The 17,885-nt window shown below is 28.0% G+C and overlaps 1 protein-coding gene across 1 annotated transcript in view; it reads left to right on the forward strand.

Moving 5' to 3' along the window:
* Positions 1 to 6,432: 6,432 nt before the first annotated feature.
* Positions 6,433 to 17,885, forward strand: part of LOC100198152 (zinc transporter ZIP9) — a 25,298-nt gene continuing 13,845 nt past the window's right edge. Inside the window, exons 1-3 of the mRNA XM_065804829.1 lie at positions 6,433 to 6,592; positions 6,805 to 6,907; positions 7,115 to 7,345. Of these exons, the coding sequence (XP_065660901.1) occupies positions 6,497 to 6,592; positions 6,805 to 6,907; positions 7,115 to 7,345 (430 nt within the window). The 5' untranslated portion in view covers positions 6,433 to 6,496. The remainder of the gene's footprint in view (positions 6,593 to 6,804; positions 6,908 to 7,114; positions 7,346 to 17,885) is intronic.

Below are 17,885 nucleotides of genomic sequence, written 5' to 3' on the forward strand. Positions count from 1 at the left end.
ATACAGTCACTTGACAAGAAGTGATGGACAATTGACTAACCATTTAAGCAACCAATATCACAAAAATTCTGTTGTATTTGGTGATCATTTTGATCAAGTGATCAATGAAAAGTACAAAGCGGAAGTAAAAGAATCACGCGAACGTTTGGTGCCGATTATTAAAACTGTTATGCTTTGCGGTAGACTTGAGATTGCATATCGAGGCAGAAGAGATGACGGCGATGTCAGTCTTGAAACAAGCACTGTTGGCTTATCGGGTCGATGCTGGAGACAAAGTTTTAGAACACCATTTAAAAAGTTCAGGAAAAAATGCAACATATATTTCAAAAACGGTTCAAAATGAACTAATAGACATTTGTGGTCAAATTATAACAGAAAAAATAATTAAAGAGGCTAAAATTGCTAAGTACTTTTCGGTGATTGCAGATGAAACTACTGATGTTTCTCATCACGAGCAGTTATGTGTATGTATTCGTTTTGTGTGTTTGATAAATGGTTTTCATACAAACCGAGAAGAATTTTTAAACTTTAAGAAAGCTAATGATCTTAGTGGTAAAGGGTTAGGTGAACTAATTATTCAAACTCTGAAAGGGCATAGTCTTGACCTTACTTACTTAGTAGGTCAAGGTTATGATAGCGCATCAGCTATGTCTGGCTGTTATAATGGTGTCCAGCAGCACGTAAGAAAGGTGGCTCCATCCGCAGTCTTTGTACATTGCAGTAGCCATGTCCTGAACTTAGTTTTAAATTCTACTTGTTCTGTACCAGAAAAAAGGGATATGTTTAGTACAGTTAAGAAATGCACAACTTTTATAAACGATCAAAAAAGTTATGGCATTAACAGTAACATTGTCTAAATTATTGCAAACAGTCAATAACGATCTCATTGGTGCATTAAATGCCATAAACTTTGTGAAAAAGTCACTTTTAACATGGCGCTGCGATGAGAATGAAATATGGATGAATGCTGATTTCGGCCCATTCAACAACGCTAATTATTTAGCAAATGCTTTAAATATAGCTTTAGTGACTCCTCGTGCCGTATGTAGGCAATTGCATAGAAACAATATCCCTTATTAACTTTGTTGCTTATTAACTTACTCTGTTAATTTTATTTTATAGATTGGCAACCATCAAGACACTTCTTTGGATTTTCTCTACCATTCCAATCACAACATGTACAGCTGAACGGAGCTTTAGCGCCATGAATATTTTAAAAAGTCCTTTGCGTAACCGAACCAATGATGAGCGTTTAACTGGCTTGGCATTATTATATATTTATAATACCATGTCTTTAGAAGAAAACGACGTAATTGATAGATTTGCAGCTAGTAAGAAAAGACGCTTCGATTTTGTATTGTAGATTTTGTACTTAATTTATTTATTACACAAAATCCTATTAGTCTATAAAAAGAAATTGTGTAATTATTTCCCGAGGAAATGTAACTATATATATAAGAAACTAACTCCCCATAGTACAACTCAAATACTATCAGTCGAATCAAAACTGAGTCGATATCTTTTGATTCGTAATTTCCAAAAAAATTACGCTAACCACTTTTGTTTTCAACATCCCCCCCCCCCCCCACCACCACCACCACCAAAAAATCCTGGATCCGTCACTAAATGAAAACAATTTGTTCAACCAAACATTACTTTGTTATGAAAAGTTTGGTGACTACCTTAAATTTATAGTTCGAGGTGGTCTTAAAATTCCACCAGACGATGAATACCAATGGATTTTTTTTTTTACTTTGTCTTATTCCGTTCGATAAAAGTTAAAGTTTGTCTTAAGTGATATCTTTTTGACATCTCTTGCTTATATATTTAAACAATTTTTGTGCACAAATTACACCAAGATCTAATAAAGTACCTGCATTAAAAGTGTTAAAGCTATCATAAGTTTATTAAGAAAAGAATGATTTGTATCTGTTTTGTTAAAATGTATGCAAAAAAAAATTTTTAATATAAAATTCTAACTTTTTATTCCATTTAAATACAAATATTTCCAAATAAACTAATTAAACTCATTAATAGTCATTTATTGACTTCAAAATTTATTTTTATAGCTAAGTTGCTGATAATCCGTAAAAATGATAGGCCCCAGTCACGGCTTACGGTTGCGCGATGAAAAGGACTTCAGTATAGATTGCCTTGAGCAAAACACTTGAAATAAAAATTTATAAAAAAAGTTAATGCTATTTTTTTTATAGCGAAAAAAGCATAAAGAGTTTTAGTAATGAACCAAAAAGTGAAATGATATGAAAAAAGTTGTATAGAACAATCAGTTTTTATTGATTTCATAAATCAAACTTTAATTTATACCATACATGCTATAAATGCTTATATAATCAAACTTTAATTTATAGCATATATGGCATAAATTAAAGTTTGCTTATATAAGCATTTACTTGATTTACATAAAAAATGACATTGAATTTGAAAGTAAACTTGTGTTAATCATTTAAAATGTTTTTGTACCATTTTCACTAAACAATATTGTATTTTAGGCCAGCGTGAAAAAAAGGTTTATGGTTGTGCGTATTATAATGGCAAAAAAGAGTCTCTTAGCACTTTTATACAAGGAAGTATAAGAAACTTTTGTAAATATTTGCATTAATTTTTATACCATTGACCATTAAACCCGAGTTTATGGCGAGAAAGAGTCTCTTAGTACTTTTTTAAAAGGAAGTATAAGAAATTTATGTAAATATTAACATAAAGTTCTATAACACAGGTCTACAAAAAAAAACTTTTTTCCTGTTGCATGAGATATTTAAATTGATTTTTATGTTGTTTTTTTAATGCTAATTTCATATTTGAACTTTGTTTTTGTCGCAAGTTCTAGTTTTTTTGCAATTTCAAAATTTTGAAATTGCAAAAAATTTCTATCTGTTTCAAAATTTTCAAAATTTTGAAACAGATAGAGCTGAATGACTTAGTGCGTGATTTAGGACTTTCTAAGCAAGCTGCAGAACTATTAGCCTCTTGATTAAAGGAAAAAAACCTTCTTGATAGCTTTGCAAAAGTTTCCTGCTTTGGAACAAGAGAAGAAACGCTTGTTAATTTTTTTTTGAGAAGTTCATTTATTTGTTTTCTGTAATGATATTTTAGGTCTCCTATTACAGTTAGGTATTTCTGTACGTAATTCAACAGAATGGAGACTGTTTATCGATAGGTCAAAGGAAAGTCTCAAATGTGTCCTTTTGAACAATCGTAATATTTTTTTTTTCTGTACCAATCTGTTTATTTACAAGAGACTTACCATGACATTAAAATCGTGCTTAACTTGATTAAATATTAGAACACAACTGGATTATTTGTGTAGATATAAAAATGGGTAATTTTTTCTTTGGTAAGCAGAAAGCTTTTACTAAATTTCCATTTTATCTATGCATGTGGAATAGTCGAGCGAGAAAACAGCACTGGATACAAAGGAAATGGCCAATTCGCAACACTCTCACAGTAGGCATGCCAATACTGTGAATGAACCCATTGTTAGCAGAAATAAAACAGTTTTTGCATCACTCCATCTTAAACTTGGTTTCACGAAACAATTTGTTAAAGCGCTGAAAACTGATAATATTTGTTTTTAGTATTTAGTTAAAACATTTCCTGGTTTGTGATTAGAAAAAAAAAAAAGCTGGAATTTTGGATTGGTCACATATTTGCTACCTTATAAATGATAAAAAACATGTTAAAACAATAGATAGCAAAAAGAAAACCGCATGGTTGCCGTTTGTGGATGTTGTAAAAAAAAGTTTTTTGGAAACAAAAAAGCTAAAAACTATACAGATTTAATTGATAGAACTTTAAAAGCATTTTATGATCTTAGATATAAAATGAGTATAAAACTTCTTTTGTGTAAAATAAGCATAAAACATTATTATATAAATAGTCATTTTGACCAGTTTCCTGATATTCTTGGAGATGTGAGTAAAGAACAAGAAAAATTCCATCAAGTACTTAAGATAATTGAAGATCGTTACCAAAGATGTTGGGAAATGATGGCAGACTACTGTTGTAGCATCAATTAAGATGACTCAGGAAAGGTCTATAAAAGAAGGAACAACAAACAAAAGTTTCTTTTCGAATAAGTATACTTTATTGAGCAATATTGTCGGGCATATCATTCAAAACTAAAATTTATGTTTATTTTTATTATTAAATTACTGTAAATAATTTTAAATATTATATCTTTCAATATATGTCTAAGATCTTAATTTAGTTCATCATCATTAGATTTGAATTCGCGCTTGCACAAGTTAGAAATTTTTTATTATAATAAAACCATATTTTTCGATAAAGCATAAAAGTTATATATTCAGCTGTTTTCTATTTTTATTTTTAAAATTGAAATCCTTTAAGCTATACCCTAACATTTATAAATGAATTCAAATTTGCTTTAGAGAAATAAAAAAATACCTTGAAGACATCTTGAAAATTTCGTCAACTACCTAAACTTTGAAAAATAGAAAATTGTTTATTACAAAAAATTTGTAGCTTGCCATATAAATCTGATGTCAAATTTGAGTTCAGCGCATCAAAATTAAGTAAGATCTAGCGTTAACATTAATGCAATAAATTCTTTTTTGACCTGTGTAATATAACACCCTTTCTCCTCCTCCCTCCCACCCTCTCTACCAATGATTTTTTTATACGATCAGTCGGCGAATTGGAACTTTTTTGTTTCTTTAATCGAACTTTTTTTAGACTTTGTGGGCATAATTGGTCCAGAATATTTATCTCTAGTTGGCAAAAACTATATTTCACACCTCCCACCCACCCACCCACCAACCACCACCTTCCCTCCCTTACGTACCATACATTCGACTTTGCTAACGCCGAGGTAAATCTTAAAATATTTGATAAGATCGCTTCGGCGTCGTCAATTTTTAAGTGATTATGAATAATAAGCTTTAACCAAAAATTCTGAATTCACCATTGACTCTTGTAATCAAACAAAAAAGAATTTATTGAAAGCAGCATATGCCAACTTAAATTTGAAAAAATTACAACTTATTGAAGACACATCTTATGTCAAAAATTAAAAAATTATAATTTAAAAGAGCTTCAAATCTGTAATTTAGAGTTAATGCAGAGAATTCATGAATAATACCTGCAAGATTATTTATAAATATTTTATTTTCAGAATTGTCAAGAGTCTCCAGAGTTTTGAAGAGCATTTTATTTCCCTCCCGCATATAGCAAAAAAAAATAATTAAATAACTCCCTCTTTCTTCTAGTTTTAAAACAACTAAATTTCAAATTTTAGGAACATTAGAAAGTATTACTTTATTTCAAATGAACAAACCAGAAAGTCAACCATGCTTTAAATATCCACCATCTAGTGTTATTGAAAAAGCTCACACGCCCGTAACAAGGGGGAATCGTCGGGTACGATCAACCTTCCTTATTTTACCAAAATCTTCTGTTTCATACAAGTTTTCTTTTAAAAATTGAGCAAGATTTTTGTTATTTTCAACTACCTTTTTTTCCAAAAACGAGCCCCCTTTAAAATTTTTATGGTACGGGCCAGGCTAAGACTGTCACTTGGGAGTATAATCAAGAACATTCAAAATATAAATAGTTATTGTTAAAATGTATTTATAATGATGGAAACAAATGATAATCTTTCAAATATATTCACATATATTTTTGAGGATTTTTTTTAATAATTAAGATATTTAGAAGGCAAATACCTTGTGTTTGTGCAATTTAATAAAGTTTCCATCATACTATCATCATCTTTAAAACTTGGCAGTTCTGCGTTTTAAAGATGAATGAGGACACAAGTTTGAAACTTGATGAGTTTCCAATGTTTTCAGTCTGCCTAAAATTTTCTTACAAAATGTATTTAAAATGTTGATAACTCGTGGCAATAGCGGCGCTTATCCAAAAACAACTTATCCAAAAATAACAATGCGAATTCTAAATGCGATTTAATGGAATGTAAACATATTTCAAAAATGCAATAATAAGCTGATATTATCGCTATTATTACTTTTTTAAATCGAAAAACTATATATTTAGGCATTTATTTTTTACGATAAATATCCATTTACTAGCTTAAACGAAAAAAAAAAACACACACTAACAAACAAAGAAAAAACATTGAAATATCTATTCAAATGAAAATTATTAAATTAATAATTTTTCATTATTTTTGATTACTTAAAATGATAATTTGATCATTATAAGATATTGTATTGTTAGATAGATATTATATTATAGACATTATAAGATCATTATATTATTATAGATTTTAAAATATCATAGATTTTAATACTATAAGATATTATATAATATTATAGATTTTAAAATTCTGAATATAATTTATGTTTTTTATATAAAGAAGTATTAATATGCTTTTTAAATGTATTTATGACAACATTTAAAAAAAAGATCACAGTATTTTTTTTTGGATTATTTATTAAAATTAAATTTCGTATAAATTACAGTTCAAATTCAAGGTTTATTGGATGCAAATTAAATTATGGATCCGTCAACAAGACTACTTGGTCTAAGCTTTGCTATGTTAGTGGGATGTTATGTATTTGGTTTAGTTCCACTGACAGTTTCATTATCTGAGGTATAACAATATAAAGTTTGTATTACTATCTGAGGTATATAAAATAGATGTTTTATAAAATTGTGGATTATATTGTGTTGTTGTTAGTTATTATATTAGTTGAGTTATTTTATATTATCTAAATAAAAAAACGTGCTTGTTTTTTTTTAATATAATTTTTTTAACTTTCTATAATTTCACTATTTTTCTGTTAAAGCTTATATCTTTCTTAGAAAAATATTCGCACTATGTCAATTACAGGAGCTGGGTTAATTGTTGGAGCAGCACTATCAGTTATTATTCCAGAAGGAGTTCATTCGTTATATGAACAACAACGTATTATTTTAATAGAATATGTTTAAAATTCATAAAAATTAGTATGAAGAGCTTATTTTAATTTAGTAAATAACATAAAATTAGAGATCAGTTGTTATTGTTATTGGCTGTTACAGATAATTAGTTTGCAATTAATTAATTAGAATCATTTGCAATTAGCTATAATTAATTTTTTAATTTTAAGTTTTTAAATAACTAAATTTTAAGTTTCACAAGCTGCTCATAGTCACCATGTTCAATCTCGTTCACTTAACCATGCTGTTGAAAATCATAAAGAAGTAAATTATAATGGCATCTCATCATGGGCTAGCCTCCAACAGCGTTTTGTACCAGAATTTGAGTTACATGCAATTATTGGCATATCATTAACTCTTGGATTTGTATTTATGCTTCTTATTGATCATTTATGTGGTGGTTCTCATTCCCATGCATCAAATGGTATGACATTTTTAGTTTTAACTTTTAATGCCATTTGTAACCAACATTTGTTATGGTAATAATTTACTACTTTTATATAGCTAGTATCAATTGTGTAGCAAATTTTGAAAAACATAGTAAATGCCGACTATGAGCTCACTGCTGCCTTGTAGTGAGTGTCATAAAGAATCCCAAAGTACTAATGCATCTTAAAGTGCAAAGTTATAGTGCATACACTCATTTAAATTTAAATTTTAAATTTTTGTGTTATGAATAAAGATAGTTGCAAAATAGATTTATCCTTTTTTAAAATGTATTTCAATCAGTTGCATTTGAAATGAGTTACTTTCAAATACTTTGGATTGTTAGTAAAGTAAAAATTATAGTTAAAAAAATATTTAATAAATAGTAGTTACATTATAAATAAGAATGAATTAGCTGTTTTTTCATTAGCAGCACTACTGAAATGAGTACTGTGATACAATAACTTCCACCCTTGTCTGTTGCTTGTGATGATTGTGTTGCTCCTTTCATCAAATTATGCAATAGCGAGTCACATTCAAAGAAGAAGAAGTTGAGGATGTTTCTCAGCAGTGATGTAATATTATCTTTAGATTGTGTTAATATATCTGATGTATTTTTTATAGTAGGAACAGTTGCTCTCGGTCACTCTAGTCACTCACAAAATTCAGTTTTATGCACTATGAATGATGTGCACATTGCAGAAATTCCTAAGACTGCTGCAGGCCCCCAGTGATCAAGTGTTTTCACTACTGCATTTGGTTCCTGTGCAGCTAAGAGTCTTTAGGCATTTTCAGAAACAATGAATAAAAATTGATCTAATTGTTTTCATATCTGCCAGTGATATACTTTTCTGCACACTTGAGCTGCTCAGTCTACAAGAAAACTAGAGATAATTATGCAGAACTTCTTAACCTAGAAATATCTATTATAATTTATACTCTTAAACCTTTGCCACATCTTCTTTGATGATAATGCAAATGTTTATTTTAGGTTTTAGTTTTATCTAGTTGAGATCATAAGGAATGTTGTGTCAAAGGCATTCAGATGCCAGCTTTAGTATATCTTGTATTGTTGGTCTTTCCTTATTTCACCCACAAATTGTTGATGTCAAAAAGGCTATTGTTAAACAAGCAAGTTGAAAGTGACAGATTTGACCTTAATAATTAGGCGAGTATCTCACAGAGATAATACATTAGGGGAGTATCTCACAGAGCGCATTACTGAGTAATTCTCCTAATGAATGTAAAGTCTAAGTGTGTAAATTTTTAATTTTATTCATTTCTATGGAGATTCTAAATAAACTTACTTTATCATATTATAATTTTTTATCTGATATAATATTTTTATTAACATAAAAAAAAAACAAAAAACACTGGATGTTAAAAGATTTTAAACCTGGTTAGTTTTATTAAACAGTGAACCACAGTGCAAATGGTCACACAGTGCAATCACACAGACAGATTTCAAACCTTTTGATAACTGCAGATTTTTTACAATTGCTATATTTGGCATGAGTACCAATTAGGTTGCTCTTCATATAAAAGTGATAATTTTTTATTTAGTTGCTATGGAGACCTATATTGCTTAGCAACCAGATACTTTTCAACTCTTTTATTTTAAATAACAGTTAAATAATTAAATAATTTATTTTAGATAAAAATTTAGGTAAATAATAAAAGTGAAAAAATAGTGTAAGAAAACATTGACAATTTAGAATACATCAACTATTTATAAAATAATAATATTGTTTGAAAATTGTTTTTTAAACAATTATGTAAACAAGTACTTAAACAATTAAAGTAATTGTAAAACATCTAGATGTTAGATAGTAGGTCTACTGATTTTCAATAGGTTATTGTAAATATAAAAGTTTACTATGAAACCACACACAAAAAGATAGTAGGTAAACTAAAAAAGTATTTTTTGTTAACAAGGATTCATCATCTGTGTCTTTTCATTTTACACCTTTTTTTTTTAAACTTTAAAAAAGAGTTTATAAGTGATTTTCTACCAATTTATTATTGCTCTGTTCTTTTAAGAATATTGAGCACTCTTTTTTTTTAAGATGCATTTAAAATTATTGGTATATATATATATATATATATATATATATATATACACATACATACCTATATATATATATATATATATATATATATATATATATATATATATATATATATATATATATATATATATATATATATATATATGTACATACATATATATATATATATATATATATGTACATACATATATATTATATTAAAAGTTAAAAATGTGATGGCTCTTGTATGTGTTACAGCTCTCAATTTTATTAAATAATAGAGCAGTATATATACATATATATATATATATATATATATATATATATATATATATATATATATATATATATATATATATATATATAATTATATATATATATAGGTATGTATGTGTGTATATATATATATATATATATATATATATATATATATATATATATATATATATATATATATATACTCACCTCAATTTACTGTCTACCTCACAGTGTCCACCCTCCTCGTATCTGTGAAACAAAAAAAACACTAATAGACAACATCTTTTCAAATCTTAAATCAAATAAATATAAAGCAGGGAATCTTACCACCACAATCTCAGATCATCTTCCACAATTTCTGATAGCCTATAATATTCTTAAACCACCACCTAATAAAAAGCTCTTAATCCAGGAAAGAAACTGGAAAAGGTTCAATGAAGTTGCATTTAGAAACGATTTTCACAATCTTAGTTTAGACAGAGAACCAAAAATATACCCTGATAATTGTACTCAGTCTCTTGAGAATATTATTTCCAACATTAATCAACTGCTCGATATTCATGCGCCTTTGAAAAAGCTTAACAAACAAAACATTAAATTCAAGACTAAACCATGGATATCAGATGAACTCAAGCACTCTATACAGCACAAAAATAATCTCTTTCAAAAATATATTAGGTCTAAAAATCAAACAAATAAAACCATATATCATAATGAGTATAAAACATTTCGTAATAACCTCCAATCTAAACTCAAAGAAAGCAAAAAAAAATACTACGATAATTATTTTACTGAAAACATAAAGAATATAAAAGCAACCTGGAAAGGCATTAAAAACATTATTAATATTAAAAGTAACTCTCAAACAACTCCTAATGTAATCATACATAACAATAAAACAATAACAAACCCCTTTGATATTTGTAATGCTTTCAACAACTACTTTACTAACATTGGTAAGGATGTCCAGGCAACAATTCCTTCATCCATGAATCATTTTACATATTACTTATCAAATCCTTTTCAAAAATCATTCTTTATAAAACCTACTGACGAACATGAAATTTCAAATGTTATCAACTCTTTAGACGCAAATAAAGCTTCTGGACCAAATGGTCTGCCTGTTAAAATTCTAAAACTATTAAAAACAGAACTCTCAAGAATTCTTTCTAACATTTTTAATATCTCGTTCTCAAGTGGTATTTTCCCAGAAAACTTAAAAACTGCCAAAGTTGTACCTATTTTTAAAACTGATTCAAAACTATTAATATCAAACTATAGGCCAATTTCCCTCCTCTCCAACATTGATAAAATTCTTGAAAGGCTAATGTTTAACCGCTTATACAAATTCTTCAATGAAAATAAATTGTTTTGTGAATTACAATTTGGTTTTCGAACAAACTACTCTACATCACTTGCTTTATTAAGTCTAACAGAAAAAGTTAAAGATTCTCTGGATGAAGGAATGTTTGGATGTGGCATTTTTATCGACCTTCAAAAGGCTTTTGACACTGTAGATATTGACATTTTACTTTATAAGCTATCGTACTATGGTATTAGAGGAGTCTCAAACTCTTGGTTCAAATCTTTCCTTACTAATAGAACTCAATTAGTATCCATTAGTGGGATGAGCTCAGACCTAAACGATATCAAAGTAGGTGTTCCTCAGGGATCTGTCCTTGGCCCTTTATTGTTTCTTATTTATATAAATGACATGTCTAAAGCTTTAAAATTTTGTAGAGGCCAACACTTTGCAGATGACACAAACCTTCTCTATTTTAATAAGTCCATAAAAAAAATCAACAAATATGTTAACTATGATCTTAAAAAACTATGCCTCTGGCTAAATGCCAACAAAATTTCCCTCAACTCCAAAAAAACTGATTTAATATTATTTAAAAGTCGTCACAAAAAATTAGATCAGCAGCTCAAAATTAAGTTAAATGGGAAAAAACTTTGGTGCAAAAAATTTGTAAACTACTTGGGTATAAAGCTAGACGAAAACTTAGCCTGGACTTACCATTATAACGATTTATCTAATAAGTTGAATAGATCCCTTGCCATCCTGTCAAAGCTAAGACATTTTATACAACAAAAAACTTTAAAATCTATTTACTATGCTTTGTTTCACTCTCATCTCACATATTGCCTTTTATCATGGAGTCAAAACATACGTACTGTAAATCGCCTATTTATCATGCAGAAAAAAGCAGTCAGGGTTATTGAATTTCTACCAAACAATGCACATACATTCCCATCTTTTAACACACTACAAATTTTAAAACTGCATGATATTATCAAAATTGAAAATTGTTTATTTATTCACAGCTGCCTTAACAAAAAACTACCTCCTATATTTAATAAATGGTTTACTCTACGCAGTACAATTAGCTGCCAACTTACAAGAAATTCTTGCAGAGGTGCACTGAGTGTGCAAAAATATAATACAAAATCCTACGGCAAACATTCCTTTAAATACTCTGCATTAATGGACTGGAATCAAATTCAAAATAAATTAAAATCAATCCCTTTTAGCAATATTAAAAAATATGTTCTCAAAACCAAATTAAAATACTACTTGCTACATCAAAATAAATAGAAACAGCAATAGTATCACTGGTGATAATAGATAAATCACCATATAAATTATATAAGATACAAATATGAATGTAGACTAATTGCAACCTTCTGTGAGTGTATTATTTATTTTATTTGCTTCTTTTTTTTCTTTTCTTTCTTTTGTTTTGTTTTGTTTTGTTCATGGTCGCTCTCCTCGATTTAGCCTAGCTATATGAGAGTGAACCATCCAGAATGTAGACTGTACAAATATTTTTTATAACGTATAACATTCTTATGTAAAACATCTATATTTCTGGTAAATATATTGCTTTTTGTTGTTGTTGTTGTATATATATATATATATATATATATATATATATATATATATATATATATATATATATATATATATATATATATATATATAGGTATGTATGTGTGTATATATATATATATATATATATATATATATATATATATATATATATATATATATATATATATATATATATATATATATATATATATATATATATATATATATATGTATGTATATATATATATATATATATATATATATATATATATATATATATATATATATATATATATATATATATATATGTATATATATATATATATATATATATATATATATATATATATATATATATATATATATATATATATATATATATATATATATATATATATACAACCCTTGGTATTAGGGTCAACATACAGCAAAGCCGACCTGAAAGTGTTTGAGGTCGGCAAAAAATTGCCGACCTCGTTTCTATGTTTTATGGTAAGACCTTTGTATCAAATAATTTTTGCCGACCTGATGCCGACCTCTAAAAGATTGAATTAGGAACAATGAGGGCGGCAAATTATTGCCGGCCTCATTGTTTCTAATTCCAAGGGTTGTATATATATATATATATATATACATACATATACACACACAGTAGGGTAGGTTGATTTTAGCCTTTTTTTTTGAATTTTGAGTTGTGCAATGTTGCAGTTACTGTCTAGGTTAGAAATGAGTTTTTACCAAATCTCAAGTATCCTGGTTTAAAAATGACTTGTGGATTTATGTTTCAAGTCTTAATTTTGGACTAGTTTTGTTAGTTTTAAACCTTGAAATATTTTATTTTAAGTCTATTAATCTTGTTTTAAAATATCTTGCTTGTTTTGATATATAAATATTGTTTTGTAACTTTTGAAGTAGAATAAAACATAAAACTTTTCGAAGGAACTAATGGTTTCATTTAATTTAGTCAAAGGAACTAATGGTTTTACTCAATTCCTGAGGGGGGCCATGGCCCCCGAATTTTTTCAAAAGGGATTTTTTTTTTTTTACTAAGCAGATTTTTAATAGTAAGTTTTGATATTTTAGGATTTTTTGGTGCTTTCGCCCCCACTAAAACATCATGCCGTGGCCCATGACTTTAAGTGTTATACTTTAATACAGTTTACATTTATTATTAGTCTACGAAAATGCCAAAAATTAAGGCTATAATTACACAAATGAAAAATGAAAATAAATATTGTGGAAGTATCAAAGACAGATCCAAGCACTTCTAGGCAGGTTATTCAATTTTATTATTATCTTATTCATATAAATCCGAATGCAGATATCATAGCGACTCAGCAAATTAGAAATAATATAAAATCAATATGGGCTACAGTAAACCCAAGTTTACCTCTTATAACTGACAAATCTATTAATAGGAAAGTTAAAGATCTTCTCATACTTGTTAAGGGTGTTAATCGCAAGCATGGAAAAGCTAGCGCTAAAAGAAATCTTGATGCAAACTTGGATAAACTTTTTGATATTTTTGTGTGTTCCTGTTCTTTAGATGTGTTTCCCTGTAGTGAGAGAAAAGTTTCATATAATTAAGAAAATTGCATCGAAGAACATATTGTATGCCTTTGCTCTCAAAGTAATAAAGTACCTCTTGAAGACAGAGCTTATCTTCGTGATCAGAGGAAAAAAATTGGTCCAAAAAGTGCATATCTTTCTTCTGTTGATGGATTATCTGTCGAAAAGACTTGATAAAGTAGTGATAAAATTATCTAATAAGCTAGTTGACGAAGATGAATCCATCGTACCAGACATTAACTTAATTAAAGAAACTAGTGGTTTATCCAATACGGAGGTAAATGTTTTATAAATACACGAAATATTTGTAGTAGATATAACAGAAAGCATTTTATTTTATTAACTTTTTTTAGGATGTAGGTAAATGGAAACCAATAAATAATCCTATTGGAAAATACAACTTAGTTAAACTTCCAAGATTTACAATGGAACTAATCAGAAATGAGTGTTGGTCAAACGTAGGGGCAGCCCTTGTAAATGCTTTACTATGGCATTAAGTCTCTCCTGAAAAATGACGTTTATATAAAAGATATTTTGATTGACAAATTCAAATTAGATAGAGCCAAGTCAAAAGTAAAAATTGTTAATGAAAATGTGGACTCAGAACATAAAAAACAATTAATTTTAATTTGTCTTGGAATTGATAACAAGCTTGATCAGATAACTAAAACAAGTAAAATAATAAACTCATCTCAAGGAGAAGTACTAAAGAAATACATTAAGTCTGAACATCACCTCTCATTTACTTATGAAGATGGAAAATCAAGTGGAAATTATTTGACTCATAGGACGATTCCTGTTTCTGGAGTTACTGCCTAGTTCTTGGTACCGAAACAATCAGTATCTTACAAGAACATAACAGGAAAGTATACAAGCTGTTCTTCTTGATAATACTGCTACCAATACTGGACCAATAAGTGGCTTAGTGGTAAAACTAGAAGAGTTTTTAAAAAGAAAATTACATTTAATTGCCTTATGGGTCTTACATCTAAATGAACTTCCGTTACAAGCTCTTTTTATAAAACTTAATGGTGACACAACTTGGCCAAGAAGCTTTAGTGGTCTACTTGGCAAAAGATGTGCTTAAAATATTCAGGATAAAAATCAAGTTTTTTTTGAGCATTTTGAAAACCCAATTGTAGATGGATATATTCTAGAAAAAATACTAATAGAATTTAGTTGCAATCAAAGACTTTTATTTGAATATTGCAAAGGAATAGGCTTTCGTAAAGTTTCTGATAAATGGATCGCCTATAAAATTGGACTGCTTAACCATGCAAGGTGGTTAACTCTAGCTATTTACCTTCTCTGTTTGTATACTAGAGACAATCAACCAACCGTTTCTTTAAAAAAACAAGATATTTTATTGTTCAGGTTTACGCTCCAGCGTAGTTTGAAATAAAAAAATCTTTAAAATTTCACGAATCCTCGCACCTTATTTTTTCTACTATTACTAGAATAAATAATCTCCCCTTTAATGATGTTAAAATTATTGTTGAAAAATAAATAAAAACAATACATTGTGTCTAAAATCTGATAATATTCTTTATGCCATGTTAAAAGATAATGACAACAAGATACAAAACTTTGGTTTTCAAATCCTACTTGCTCTAAGGCAAAGGTATTTTTTTATATTTAACTAAAACAAAGTTTTGAAAAAAAATGATACATTAAATGTGGTAATTTTCTTCTGTTTATATTTATAGAGTAAACAATGCAAGTTTGATAGAAAAAAAAGTAAATTTGAAGAAAATTCCGGAAATTAATTCTAATGCTAATCATTGGTATGAGTTGGTTGACATCAGCATTACATAAGTTACGGAGCCTCTTACCACACAACATTTTTCAATTGAACAAATCCAATATATGATTGACAATAATATTAAACCTGAAATTCCTGGCTTTCCACCTCACTCCCAGAGTGTTTAGCGAGAGGTAAAACTTGAGTCGAAAGCATCCCAATACGTTTATGGATTTGAGAATTGACACATTGCATTTTAACTAAACTACTAAGCAGGAAGATGCATAAACTATATATTTCAATAAATCATATGCGTATATCATATGTTTTGAAAGGACATTTTTATGGCGATATTTTTTAATTGAAAATGTTTTCCTAAAAATAAATATCTCTGTTTAAAATGTTTAAAATTGTGAAAATAATGCTTATTTTGATATTCTTATGTAAATATAAGAATAAAAGTTTCACAATTTAAATCTTCAAATAGTTAACAAGTTGTTATAAATTTAGCTTAATTGTTATAAATTTTTATAAATTTAAATCATTGAGCAATGCAAATAATAATATTAAAAAACATTTAAATATGAACATATTTAGAACGTCAATTTTTGTATACAACACTTTTTAAGGCGTTTTTTTTGCATAATCCTACAAATCTTAAGAATTAAGTCCACAAGCGATTTGTCATCCAAAATCTCTCAAATTTTGAGAGATCTCCAACTACTGCAATATTATGTAATATGCAGTATTAAAATCGAAAAACCCTAATATACAGTGCTCGAAGTGAAAAAAAGTAATAACTTTATTTCCAACAAGATTGAAAGCAACTACTATTAAGTTATGACTTTAAAATAGAGTTAAAATACTAGGAAGCGTATAACTGAAAACTTAAAAAGTTGTAAGTTGTATTAAAAAGGAAAACATTAAGATGGGTAAGAATTATAAGGTTTTTTTGATGTTTAAGAAAAAAAACTAAACATCTGACTATGATCAAAATCTATTCTGGAGAGAATTCATATTATGGATATAAACATATGTATGTAGAAGTAAGAAAACTTGAAGAGAGTACTTTACATATAGTACGAATGAGCTTTAGTTAGGAAAAAAAAAAGCTCTATATTGTTTATAATAGAGAAACATCATAAAATAGGAAGGCTAAAGCCTGATGATGATGATTATGATGATGATGATAATGATGATGATGATGATGATGATGATGATGATGATGATGATGATGATGATTATCATGATGATAATGATGATGATGATGGTTATGAAGGTCATGTTGATCATAATGGTGTTTATATATGCATATATATACAAAATATAACATGAATTTTGAATTAAAAAAATATACTTAAGGATTGTATAAATGTTTATGCAGCCCCGGTCACAAACCCAGCCCTGGCTATATTTTATCAAACCCGGCCCTGGCCAAATATCAACCCCAATCACTTACTAATTCCACGAGGGGATATGGTAATCCACATAATTCCACAAATCTTTTTTCTTAAGAAAGCATTTTTGATGAGTTGGTGCTTCATAATATTTATTGATAACAAAATTTTAAAAACAGATTAAAGCTATTACTACAACTTTGCTTGTGGAACTAAAGATTGCTTTTGAGGACATAACAACACGTGGACATATTCTTGTTTTCATACCTAACCATGAAAATATATGGGTCAAATCATTATACTTCAACCAATTTAAAGAAAACTTTGTGGGGCACCATCTCTGATTTTCCTGATTTTTACATATTTTTATGTGCATTATGTAGATAGGTTAAATTTGAAATTTCAGTTTTCCAAGTACAACGGTTCAGAAATTATAGCCTTAGAAACATGACACAGTGGCCCCCCTTGATTTACAAATGGTCAAAACAGACTACTTTAGAGCTGTATAACTTTTTTCTCACTCTCAACAAGTGTCTCATTTTTTCTAAAACTATTTTCTGGATAGTTCTCTTCTTAAAAAAGTTGTTTTTTATTAACTTGTGTTAAATTAGAAAAAAATTACCTCCTCAACTTTGGAAAAAATCCTAAAA

The sequence above is a fragment of the Hydra vulgaris genome, chromosome 09 (assembly GCF_038396675.1).
Source record: "Hydra vulgaris chromosome 09, alternate assembly HydraT2T_AEP".
Classification (NCBI taxonomy): domain Eukaryota; kingdom Metazoa; phylum Cnidaria; class Hydrozoa; order Anthoathecata; family Hydridae; genus Hydra; species Hydra vulgaris.